We start from the raw sequence: 13,361 nt of genomic DNA on the forward strand, positions 1-13,361 counted from the left end.
GGCGGGGGGCGGGGAGAGAGAGAGAGAGAGAGAAAAAAGAAAAAACGCTATCGAACGGACCAATCAGAAGCGAGCTACGCCCCGCCATCTACGGCGTTCAAGGATTGGCGACGTGTGCACCGCAGCCGGCCACGAGCGACGCGGCACATCAACGCGAGAGCAAACGTGGAGGCATAAATTAGGCTTAAGACAACTTCACATTAGTAAATGTGGTCATGCTCTATCTCTGAATAAGTTCATTTAGTTGCGTGTGGGAGTTGTGCCATAGTAAAACTTGCATGGATGTACAGGAGCCCCTTGTGATCTCTTTCAGACTCAATCTAATAGAGCCTGATTTAACAAAATAACCACTGTGTGTTGCAGCCAAGTAGTGCGCTTCATTTTCGTCTCAATTACTTCAGGATGTGATTTAGTTAACAATAATCCGTTTCCTCGAATCAATAGATGTCTTAATAATCAGTCAGTCGAGTTTGCTGTCAGTGAATTTATAGCGAGAGTGGACTTAAAAGTGGCTTGCAAACTATGTTCATATTACCAGTTAGATTATACAACTTTGAATGAAGGATGACAAATATTTCAACCTCAAAAAAAAGTTGTCTATGTTCTTGCAGTGTTTTATGTTCATTTTCTACACCTTTTGATTATTTGATTGATTTGATTTTGATTTATTGAACCTATAAACATACAAACAGCAGAGAAAAAAAGTTAAAAAAGAAAAGAAGAGAGGAAAAAAACTCATCATAGTTTACATGTTCTTATACCATACTGCTCTAATTTATTCATTAATATAGAATGATCCATAGTGTCAAAAGCTTTTTTTAAATCCCTAAAAATTCCAAGAGTAAATTTTTTATTACCTATGTTAGTTGATATTGCTTCTACGAGTTCCATGATTGCCATTGAGGTGGTCCGTTTTTCTCTAAAGCCATATTTTTCACTTAAGAGCTTATGTTTCTCAATAAAGTTGTCAAGTCGGTGTAAAAACTATTTTTCTAGAATTTTTGAGAACTGTGGCAACAATGATATTGGTCTGTAGTTATTGAATGTGTGCCTATCTCTACTTTTGTAAATAGGAATAACTTTTGCTTTTTTCATTTTTGATGGAAATATACCAGTTTTAAATGACAAATTGCATATATATGCGAAAGGGTGCACAATATATTCTGTAATACTTTTTACTAGTGTCATATCAATATTAGAACTAGGGGTGTTAAAAAAAAATCGATTCGGCGATATATCGCGATACTACATCGCGCGATTCTCGAATGGATTCAATAAAAAAAAAATCGATTTTTTTTTTTCTTTTTCTTTTTCTTTTAAGAGCTCAGAATTGTTCATTCGGTAGTCTTACCGATTCAACGTCTTATCATCATTGCCTTTTTTTTTTTTTTTTTGTGTGTGAATCGATTTTTAAACTTCCATTTTTAATGGAAAAATATTCAACAAAACGTCTGACTTCGGCTTAGGATTCACACCTTGAGCATGGAAGAATGTTATATGAACGGAACATTAAGCCTTAATATTTTATTTTAATGCTGTTCAAACATGAAACATATTACAACCTCTATAAGACTGAAATTTCAGATAAATAAATAATACATTTTCATATAAATCTTACACTCTACAAGCTTACTGATTAGTATTTTCTAAATTTGAATGGAAAAAAATCGCAACAATCGACTTATAAATTCGTATCGGGATTAATCGGTATCGAATCGAATCGTGACCTGTGAATCGTGATACGAATCGAATCGTCAGGTACTAGGCAATTCACACCCCTAATTAGAACAGTCAGTGGACTTTTTATTTTTTAATGTTTTCTAACATTTAATACTTCTATATCATTAACAGCATTAAGGAACATAGTGGAAGAATTATTTACAATTTACTTATCTATTTCATATTTATTTTATTTTATGAGTCGTTATTTTGTACAAATCAAACATTGCTCCTTTTGGGACAATTACGGTAATCTTTTTAGTACTGCTCTTGAAATTTTGAAAACCTATGGTTATGTATCTCTCTGCATGTCTCTTTTCAGGTGTTGGAAAGTCATGCCTATTACTACAGTTCACAGACAAGCGGTTTCAGCCTGTTCACGACCTCACCATTGGTAAGAGAGTCTGCTTTTATACATAATACATTTCCCAGTGAAGAGAAGCGGAATTGATGGATGCTATTCACTGACACTGAGATACATTGATCTAGCAATTATGTCATTCTTGTTTATTTTTTGATGCAAACCACTACAAACAAAACCACTATTATGAAGAAGGAGTTCGCCGATCTAATGCCGAGCTATGTGATTTTTGTTGTTGTTTTGTTTTGTCTTTCACGCCAGTCGCGCTGTCAGATTACCCGATAAATTTGCTCTGTGCCGTGGACCGGATGTGTAGTCACACAACAAGTTTGAACTCGACAAGACACCACCGGATCGTCGCGTGCTGTCATGCCCAGAGAACCGCGTCGACACCGGTTGTCGGGGAGGTGGAACAAAAAAAGAGGCAGGACAGGGAGCGTTTGCGTGAATGGAGCGCATGGGACAAGTGCGGCCACGCCACTCTGCATAAACATGAGCGCATTTGCTCACGCTCCCTGCTCGGTAGTGTTTGACATAATACTTTAATATATAGTAGCCAATTAGTACTCTATTTTAATTTATTTACATGCATCAGGATAATATAGCCTATTTTTTTTTTTATTAATATGGAAATGACATTTAGTTTTATTACTTTATCAAACACTGAAATATGTGTTTGAGTAATTTCTATACCGCTTAAATATTTATTCATATTTACCGACTTTAAAATGGGAAAAAGACTTGTCTATAGTTCCGGAACCAGACTTTTGGACCCAAATCTGTGAAAATGTATTTAAAATGACCAAACATACAAATTTGCAACTTATCCAATATAAGATACTTCATAGAACATATATTACACAATATATGATGAAAAAAATGGGACTCTCTGACTCCGACATTTGTCTCCAGTGCTCACAAAACACTGCCGATACTTATCTTCATGCTTTATGGTCATGTACTCCAGTGCTGCATTTCTGGACTAAAATCTTGGAAAAGCTCGCTGATATATTAAACTGTAGGCTTCCTTTATCTCCAAGATTGTGTTTACTAGGTGACTTAACAATAACTGAGCTACCATGTAAACAATCTCAATCTATATTTATAGCCCTTACTATTGCTAAAAAAATAATCCTTGTCAATTGGAAAAATAAACAATCTCTGAATATTGACCACTGGTTAAACTTACTAATAAATTATATCTCAATGGAAAAAAATCTCTGCCTTAAATAAAAATCAAGTATCAAGATTTAAACAAATATGGTCTATGTACATAGAATATTTTAATCTCAATTTGGCAACTTAATCCTGCCAAGATTCTGCCTGTTAACGAGAGCCACCACATCGTTACAACTTCTGTTTACGCTGCTTCTGTATTTGGTATTTTGTATCTGATTGTTTTTATTTTTATATAGTCAGGAACCTAGTTGCTGCTAGTGGGCTCGAGCATACCACACTATACGACACTATACTCAATAACTCCTTAAGATTTATTTCTAGTGGGCACTAAGCATCAACACTTGGTGTTAAAAAAAAAATATATATATATATATATATATATATATATATATATATATATATATATATATATATATATATATATATATATATATATATATATATATATTTATTCATATTTGACTTGTTTTTGTATGGTGCATTTGATATGCGCATTCACTCCGGAGTCCGAACCGTCCTTCGTGGGGGAGAAGAAGAAAAAAAAAAAAAAAAAAAAAAAAAAGACTAGTAGCTAGCGGCTGTCAAGACCTGGCTTGACTTCTATAAAAAGATATGTCATAAAGACGTGATCGATCCTCACTAAATATGTGCCCAAATCGCTGAAATTATTTGAACGACAGTCACAATATTTTTTTGTACTCTCACTGTTGCCTGATGATGGCAAATTATGTTGGGAGGTGGCTCCTATACATAAAATAATGTGACTTTAGATATTTTTAGAGTATGATTTGGGGAGGTGATAAGTACAGAAGTGCACACGTAGGCCTACATTTAGTGAGGAGAAGTCGTGCTCGCCTGCGGGACTTCATTGGCAGCCACCTGCATACATGAGTTGTCCCCCCCCTCCTTGAAGTAGAACAACCTGAATGTCGATGTAGTGCATGCTAAATTATGGCAATATGCTGACCTGATGACGTCCTATAGAGCTTATATGTTGCTCATGTCTTTAAATGGCAACAAATGTGCGCAATGTGGCAGGATTATCTCTTAAGATCATTGTTTGGATGCCGGCACGTCCTTACAATTGTCAGGAGGGGAAATTTGGGGCTAAAATCTGGCTAATTCTCCTGCCATGTGAACCAGGCTTTAATTCAGAAAAGGCCCTACAAATAACTTTTCATACATCTGACATACCACGATTTATATGAAAGTAAAAAAACAAAAATAAAAATCAGGAGGTAAGCAAGACGGGTCCAAACAACAGTGGCAAAAAACGTTTGTGTTTTTTCTCGTCATTCATTATTGTCGTCCGCTAGTCAGGGTAGGGCCAAACGCCAAACAAAAAAAAAGAAAGAAAGAAAACCGCTTACCTCTTTGGGCCGGCAGTGGCCAGCAAGGGATCACGATTGACATCTGTTGGAGCATGGCCCCCAACAAAATGTTTACTACATATGAAGGTGAAAGGCCTCACCTCACTGGCGTTCAACTGGTCTTTTGGATGTCCGCACAAGTGTACCCATTATTCACATTTGCAGTATCCCTCTTAGGTTTTTTGGTTTCGGGAAACAAATAAAAATCTGGGGGGTCGTAGTGTCTGGAGTCATTTGTGCAAGTTCCATAGCAGCAGTGTTCACTCGGCACATTTTTTCTGAGATAAACGAGAACAAAAAGAAGCAGTACTTGCATGGGTCATCTGCGAGCAAGCTTCTACGTTGATCCCCTTCCGGTTCACTCTGCTGTCATGCGGCCTTGTGGTCTAAAAATAGCACTTGTGCGGCACCCTCATATTGGAATTAGTCGGAAATGGTTCACTAGACAGAAAATCAAGCTCCCTCCCATGGTCATCTCAGTCATCAGACCTAAACCCTATTAAAAACCCGTGGAGTGTGCTAATGAGGAGAGTGCAGAGGAGATGATTTAGATTTGAGAGATTATACAAAGAGTAGTGGTTGAAGATGCCGCTTTCTGTATACTGACATCTTGTGGAAACATGATAGGATAAGATTAGGTGATGTTTTGTTGGCAAAAGAGGGGGTTGTACAAGGTATTAACAGCACGGCTGCTAATAATTGTGGCACAAATGAGCTGATGTAAAATAATTATTTCTTAATGTGGGCTTCTTTCCCCTCTGGATTAATGCATTTGAGTCAAAGTTTGGATACCCCCCTCTTTTTTTTTTCTTGATTTTGGTGTTATTTAAAAGTACAGAATTTATTAGAAGCTAAAGAACACATCTTAGATGGCAATAATTATGGAGGGCAGTGGGCAGTGTATCACGTGGATTTTTCAATTTATTTATTTATTTATTTATTTATGTATGTATTTATTTATTTATTTATTTATTTATGTTTGCTAACTCTAATTTTTCTTACTCCTAAATGCAGGGGTAGAGTTTGGAGCAAGGATGATCACAATAGATGGAAAACAGATCAAACTGCAGATTTGGGATACGGTAAAGTATATCGTTTTTAATTCTATTTTCTGGATTCACATGAATTAAAATTATAGTTTCGCACATTTCAAAATGAGTGTTTTTGATAGTGTCAATGATACTGTTTATGTGAAGGATAGAAGAATTTGCAGGTTACACTTGTAATGGAAAATTAATAAGTCATTATGTATAATACTGCAACATTCTTAGTTATTAAGAATATACTTATTACTATAGTTTACAAGTAACTTATTTAGCTACCAAAATGGCCAGATATTAATGAATTATTACTTAAGTATAAATCAAAACTAAAATGTGTTATTCACTGCCTTTGACAAGTATACTTGTCAATTGTATTTTTTAGAGCGGTGCTAAATGGGGGCGAATCTGAGCATGCTCCACTGTAAATATCAAACTTAGAAACAACTTTACTGATGCCCAACCACCGGTAGATGACATCATTGCCCCCATTTTATACGAAATAAACACAGGTTCAGAGTCCATAGGAGAAATGGCTGTATTTTGGCAAACCTACATTTTTCTACTGTCAATTATAAAAGAACGGGACGGGGCAAAAAGTAGGGAGTCTATTCTGTTATTTGGTAGATTCGGTTTATATATAATTATTGAATGTAATATCACGTGAGTATTGACAATTTAAAAATTTTCTAAAATGACTGGCAGTGAATGAGTTAAATACTTGAATTTCATTGTATTTTTTTTGGAGTGCCTCAAATGCAGCAAATTTTCCGTGTATTGTGTGCCATGTGTAGTGCACAATCTGACCAGCAGGGAGCGCCAGAACTCTACAAATGTTCCAGGCCTGTAAAATACTGGATGTGTTGAGCAGGAAGACAAGCAGTGATGTCAGTCGTGATGACACACCTCAGCCAGCTGCAGGCTCACATAAAGACGAGTTGAAACATGTCACCTTGTAGTTCGTGTGATCTGTGATTTAAAAGATAAACAGTATGCTGTTTGTATCGGGATATAAAGTCACTAACTTATCAGTGTGTTGAACCGGGCTAGCTTAATGGGTATTTCCTGGACGGCTGACCAACTGACATTTTGCTTCGGTTGACTCGTTAGTTCTCTGACTCATTGAGTGATTGCTTGCATCATCCACCACCAGACAGGCTGACAAAGTTGGATGACTGGTTGAGTGATTCATCCACTGCCTGCCTGTTGGGTTTAACAGCTGAGCCGAACTGCAGCTGCTGGCACTGAGTGCGTTTTTGTTTGTGTCTGTGGCCCAGATGAGACACAGGCAACATTGTGACTGTACATTGGATGGCGGCAGGGCATGAATAGACATGGCTTGGGGGGTGGTAAGAACACTTGCTGGTGAGCGGAGCGATGGCGGTGTCGTTGGGGAGAGAATGAAACGATGAGTGATGTAAGGAAAAGACGGTGAAGGTGAGACAATGAAGCAGGAATAAAAGAAGGGGGTGTAAGTGAAAAAGATTTGGTGACCCGTTCTTGACATGTTACATCAATACTAGTTAATGGGGATTTCCTGATTGTTTATGGATGGAGAAATTGAAGTTTTGATTTTGACACATGCTCGGAGAGAAAGAAAGAAATTGTGAAAGATAGATGGAGCAAATAAGAGAGGACTCCATTGTATCCAGTTTACAGATACTGCTCTGTCCTGCCTTCACCATGACTGGCCAAAATCCTGGAGCTGGAGTTTGCTTGGGAAATCAGGACTGGACTAGCTCGTCGTTTATAAGCACACTCCTAAATCACAAAAAAACGGTCCGTGTATTGTAGAACAAAATGATCAGACTTCAAACATGTCAGTACAGTTAGAAAACCAAACAAAACAATAGCAAATTGTCTTTACTTGACCCAGTTCAATTATTCAGAATTCAATTTCTCTTTATGAATATATGTATGTTTCTCTCTAGGCTGGTCAAGAGTCATTTCGGTCCATCACCAGGTCTTACTACAGAGGTGCAGCCGGTGCGCTGCTCGTGTACGACATCACAAGGTGAGAGCGAGTCACGTTAACTGTCTGCACTATTAAGATTAACACTTGTTGTGGATATCCTCTATTCACAGGGTTCATTAATGTAAAATATCAGGGTTGCCAAGTAATTCTGAACAGTAGCGGCAGAACCAAGCAAGTGATTCACGGAGGGCACAGAATCACAATCAAATGTCAAATTGATGCAAAAGTTTTATAGTCCCTCAAGGTTTTTTATATAAGCATTTAGAACCTTTTTAGGACCTTTGGCCCAAAAGAAAAAAAATGAGTCAGGGTTTTCCCTTGACTGGACTTTGCCATTTGAAACCAGGAAGAATTCTCCCAAAAAATGTGTCACTTCTAACTATCTGTACCAACCAGTCATTTGATGATTATGTGTGTGTTTATACACAATAGTGTAAGGACTGGGGATGCACGATATTTATCGGACCGATACAATATCGGCCGATATGGGAAAATATGACGTCATTTTTGATCGGCCCGATATGTATATTTTAGCCGATACAAAGGTCCGATATATCTATTAAAGTCTGTACACTGTTTGCAACATGAGGACCAACAATACACCAAGTCACGCGGCTTACGTCTTGTATAGACCATGTCGCGCTGATTACATCATCTATCACGCCTCTTGCTCTTGTAGACCGGCATCTAAAAAAAAATAAAAATAAAAACGGCTGAACCGAAGCTTGGTCCGCCCCACACTACTGTCTAGACTAGCACGTAGCAATCAACATGTCCTCCTCACCAGTGTGGTGGTTTTTCCTCCATGGCAGAAGATCAAAACATTTTCAGCAAGGATTCGAAGAGGGGGCAAGAAGGCTTTTGCTCACCTGAAAATCCATCATTATGGCAGAGCCGTTTTGAACGAACTTGAAGGAGGCACAGAGGCAGCAGCTAATGTTGCTAGGCTCACGGCGCTAAAGTAACAAGCCAGCAACAACAAATCTAAAGGCGGAATGACAATTACCATCCAGATGACTTTTGGCAAGCACAGAGGAGAGAAAGCAGAGCAGAGCCGTTTTGAACGAACTTGAATGAGGCACAGCTGTAGCAGCTAATGTTGCTAGGCTAAGTTAAAGAAGCCAGCAAGGCAGCAACAACAAACCTAAAGCCATTAACGCCAAAGTTATGGCTTTCATAGCGCTAGACAAGCAGCCGTTTTGGGGTTTTTTTGTTTGTTTTTTTGTTTTGTTTTAAAAACAAGTTAATAGCACATTTGGAGTCACGTTGCATCCTCCGAAGTGGCCATAGCTTGATTGACAACAATGCACTACACGTAAAGCCTGGTTCACACGGCAGGAGAATGGCCCGATTTGAGCCCCGAATTTCCCCTCCCGACAATCGTAAGGACGCGCCGAGACGCTAGTGATAATCTTCACAGATAATCCTGCCGTGTGTGTTGTCACCACACACGGCGCCTCCCGATATCGGCGATCGGAAGGACCCCCGACTTGAAATCGGGCATATCCAACATGTTGGATTTTTTGGCCCGACTTCGCTGCGCGCAGCCGATTGACGGTGACGTGCAGCCAATCAGAAAGCAAGCCAGCGAGGAAGCCGGGGGGGAATCCAAAATCAAAACAGTCATGACGCAGCAGAAAGTCCGTGCTCGCGCTATTACACTTTTTAATTTTTTATTTTTATTTATTTATTTATTTATTTATTTTTATACACGCACACTCATTCTCCACAAATAAACGTGGTCTCCGGGTGGGACGCCAACCCGCGCCGCCAGCACCGAGCCGAGGGCAAGCGATGTCTTCCCAGTGCCCTACACGCCTTTAAACAACACCTTTTCTTTTTATGCCGCTTTTTCGGCTGAAAACCAGGATCGACTCATGTTGACGACTCGGAAGCCACGTTTAATCTCGAGAGGTTTTGGGAGACATCCCGTCATATTCTTGAATGAACTCGGCTTGTGTGAGGTGTGTTGATTGTGCAGTGTGGCCGCACACCACGCACGGTACATTGAAAACTGGAACTCCCGTGATTTTTTCTCTTCACGTGTGGTGTCTGTCAAAGATTGGAAATCAGCCGACAATTTTAAAATCTTGCCGTGTGAACCAGGCTTATGTCTCACCACAGTTCGGGGAGGGGGTTTTCAAGAATCCGTATCATGTTATTTTATGTTTAACTTTTAAAGCCAAGCCAAGCAGTGAACTATTTAATGCCAGTTACTGTCGGCTGTAAGCAAGCCACAACACAACACGCGAATCTAAGCAGCTTGCTTATTTATTTAACCCACAAGTGTTGCTTCAATACCAATTTTGTCTATTTACTTGATTTCAATTTTTTTAAATTAAGGTTGACAAATGTCAATGCATATAATTTTACCAAACATTCACCGACCTCATCCTCATGCACTATTGCACTTAGGGTTGAATAAATGCATTCCTATTGCATAATGCATACATACATGAATGTTTTGTTTTTCCAGATAAACCAGTTGTAGTTCTGTATTAATTTAAAAACTAACTTTTTATTTTGTGTAATTATCTATTAGCCATTTCATTAAGAAAATACACATTTGCTGTCATAATCAGAGCTACTAAAACATAGTTTTTTCCATTCCTGGATGAACAAATTGCAGATTATATGAAGGCTATATTAAATATAAAAAAACAAATCGGTATCGACCATACAAAGCAGGAAATTATCGGTTATCGGTATCGGTTGAAATTTTTCCTATCGTGCATCACTAGTAGAGGTGGGAATCTTGGGGCACCTCACGATTCGATTGCGATTACGATTCAGAGGCTACGATTCGATTATAAAACGATTATTGATTTCCCCCCCAGGCAGCAGAAAAAAACCAATGTATTTTGGTGCTTTTAATGTTTCGTACATTAGTTACAAAAATAGTACAAAAGTCCTCTCAGGCCTACATAAACTACTATTTCAGTATCAAGTTAACAGTTCAAAACAGTAAATAAAATACTCAAGTCCTCATTCTGTAACAACAGCTTTTAAGTATATTCAGTCTTCAACAGAATAAAACATAGCATTGAGCAAAAATATATTATTTTTATCCACTCAAAAGTGCATTGAGGTATAAATGAAAGACAATGTGAACTACTACTTCAATACAAATGCCTAAAAAAAAAAAGTGCTTTCCTGCTTTTTAAGTTGTGTAAAGATGAACATGTAAACATTAAAGTTTCTCAGAGGTACAAAAAAAAAAAAAAAAAAACCTCAAGTGCTTTTCTGCTTTTTAACTTGTGTAAACATGAACGTGTAAACATTAATGGGATCGTTCGGCTTTTTTAACATGAATCTCAATTTGATCCTCACCTCCCGTGTGTGCGATCAGCACTGACTTCGGCGTTGGACGAGAGGAAAATAAAAAAGAAAATAGTCCAGCAAGCTGGCTGGGGTCTCGGAAATAAAGCGTTTTTCTTCTAAAAACTTTTTGTTTTCAAAAGCGTGATACATTTCCACCACAATACTCTTTTCTGAATAAAGTCAGACGCCATTACCGCCAGCCACTACTTTTCTGTTCGTTCGTTCGTATCACTGCGCGGCGCCCTGTAGAACGCTAACCGACGCACTGCAGCCAGCTAGCTGATACTTCCGCCTCAAGTTGTTTGCCTTTTCGGAGCAGGTCTGATGTCATGAAGAGGTGGGTTGGTCAGCTCAGCCATGCTTGTTGTTGTTTTGAATCTCGAGGCGTGAGTTGTGGATGTGTACTCTCGGTCCGTCCCAAAAAGCGTCCCGAAGACCGCGCGCGCTACTGCGTTTCAGTTCCGCGTACTTTTCGCTCGTTTCGCTTCCCTTGGCATATTTATATAATCGGAATTTGGACGTTTGTGAATCGTTCTCGATTGTTCCACGGCCGAATCGTGAATAATCTAAGAATCGGAAATTTTGCACACCTCTAATCACTAGTAAGGACTATTTTTGGGTATTTATGGCCACCATTAACAGTTTGTTGTCTCAATTAAAGAAACATTAGAATACAATAAATATAAATAGATCAGTGTGTTGGTACATTAAAAAAAATCTGCTTATTTGTTTTCACATTTCATTTGAGATTGGTGAATTTGTGAACGTTGAATGGGGAAAATGTGGGGTATTTTATAGAAAACAACAAAAACAGTTCTCAGCGTGTGTAATGGAGTACAAAATAAGCTTTTTTTAAAATATCCCTTTCTCAGCGACCACAAGAGCAATATTTGAACATATATTTTTTAGTTCTTGTGAATTATATTTTTTTGTATTAATCTAAAATTTAGGTTTGCTACTTTGAATGTTATATGCCCAATTTTGCAACTTTAAATGAATGTGTTAGAAAAATGTTTTGTTTGTGTGTGTGGAAAATCTCATTTGCAAGCAATGGCCTATTTTTGTACGATTATTTTGTGTCCCATAGAATATATGTAAGGAATCCCAATATAACAAATCTCTTGACGCACTCATTCATGATGTGGACTGTAGCTTTGAATGTGTCATGCTCTGATGTAGTCATGTTCCACTTTTTATTTCAGGAGGGACACCTTTAACCACTTGACGACCTGGTTAGAGGATGCTCGCCAACATTCCAACTCCAATATGGTCATTATGCTCATTGGCAACAAGAGGTTTGTTTTTGTTTTGGCAAGAGATAGAGTGCATGTTTGAAAGATTTTGCTATTAACCCTATGTAACCGGAGCATTTGCTTATAAAAGGGGTTGGTAGAAATATAGGTCATCTAGATGACTTATCTTCTGAGCCATATTGCAGACATTTTAAGATTTAAAAAAAAAATAATAATAATAAAAAAAAATAATCCAAATAAAGTGCTCTTTCGCAACACTATTGGCTCACTTGGCACCTTAGTTAAGTTAAGTAACGTAGTGTTTTGTAAGGTAGATGTATGTCAAAAGTGAGCTTGTCAATGTAATTACAGAAAATAGTATTGTTGAACTTTGGTTGATGTGCTTTCTCATTACATTAAAAAGAGGAAGTTGCGACAAACCTCAGCTTGTCATTGACAGTTGCTCTATTTAAATGTATTACCCGCTTCTGTAGCTCCATGTCGCACTTAAAGGCTTGTGTTTTTGTTGGATGGACTAAACATCTAAAGAAATATGTAGTTTATATTTGGGGTTAGATGAAAACATTATGCACTCCAATTAAAAAAAAAAAAAAAAAGTGTAATGATAGTCTCAACTGTTGACTGACTGCATGGTTGTTTCCTCATTTAAAATGACTTATTACACCACCATTGCATGTTTGTGCGTTTCAGTGACCTGGAGTCACGGAGAGAGGTAAAGAAAGAGGAAGGGGAAGCGTTTGCCAGAGAACACGGTCTCATATTTATGGAGACCTCAGCCAAGACTGCCTCAAATGTAGAGGAGGTAATAAGACACACTTGCATGCAAAATCTTCTTTGTCCAGAAATTTAAAACACATCTGCTCTATGCAATAGGTCGGCACCACAAGTGACAACATTCAAAAAAATCCCAGTGACATTATCATATGGTAGCATGCTTTGAAATACTCTGTACATGCATTTCTTTAATAGTTTATCGACGCATATGGACCCAGTGATTTTCTATTGTTTTGTTTGTGATATAATCAGACACGTCCTCTATTTTCCTCTACCACCATCTGTACTTAATCTGGAAATGATAACATTGTTTTCAACTCACTTTGAGGTCTGGTTTAAAAAGTTTGAGTTTCAGCATCAAAAATGCAG

At 38.0% G+C, this 13,361-nt stretch overlaps 1 protein-coding gene across 1 annotated transcript in view; it reads left to right on the forward strand.

Annotated features, from left to right (window-relative positions):
* The window catches only part of rab2a (RAB2A, member RAS oncogene family), a 29,590-nt gene that overhangs the window by 6,192 nt on the left and 10,037 nt on the right, over positions 1-13,361 (forward strand). The window contains exons 2-6 of the mRNA XM_077536930.1: positions 2,042-2,113; positions 5,644-5,711; positions 7,601-7,683; positions 12,168-12,260; positions 12,909-13,020. Coding sequence (XP_077393056.1) covers positions 2,042-2,113; positions 5,644-5,711; positions 7,601-7,683; positions 12,168-12,260; positions 12,909-13,020 — 428 coding nt within the window. The remainder of the gene's footprint in view (positions 1-2,041; positions 2,114-5,643; positions 5,712-7,600; positions 7,684-12,167; positions 12,261-12,908; positions 13,021-13,361) is intronic.

Source organism: Festucalex cinctus, chromosome 1 (genome assembly GCF_051991245.1).
Source record: "Festucalex cinctus isolate MCC-2025b chromosome 1, RoL_Fcin_1.0, whole genome shotgun sequence".
NCBI lineage: Eukaryota > Metazoa > Chordata > Actinopteri > Syngnathiformes > Syngnathidae > Festucalex > Festucalex cinctus.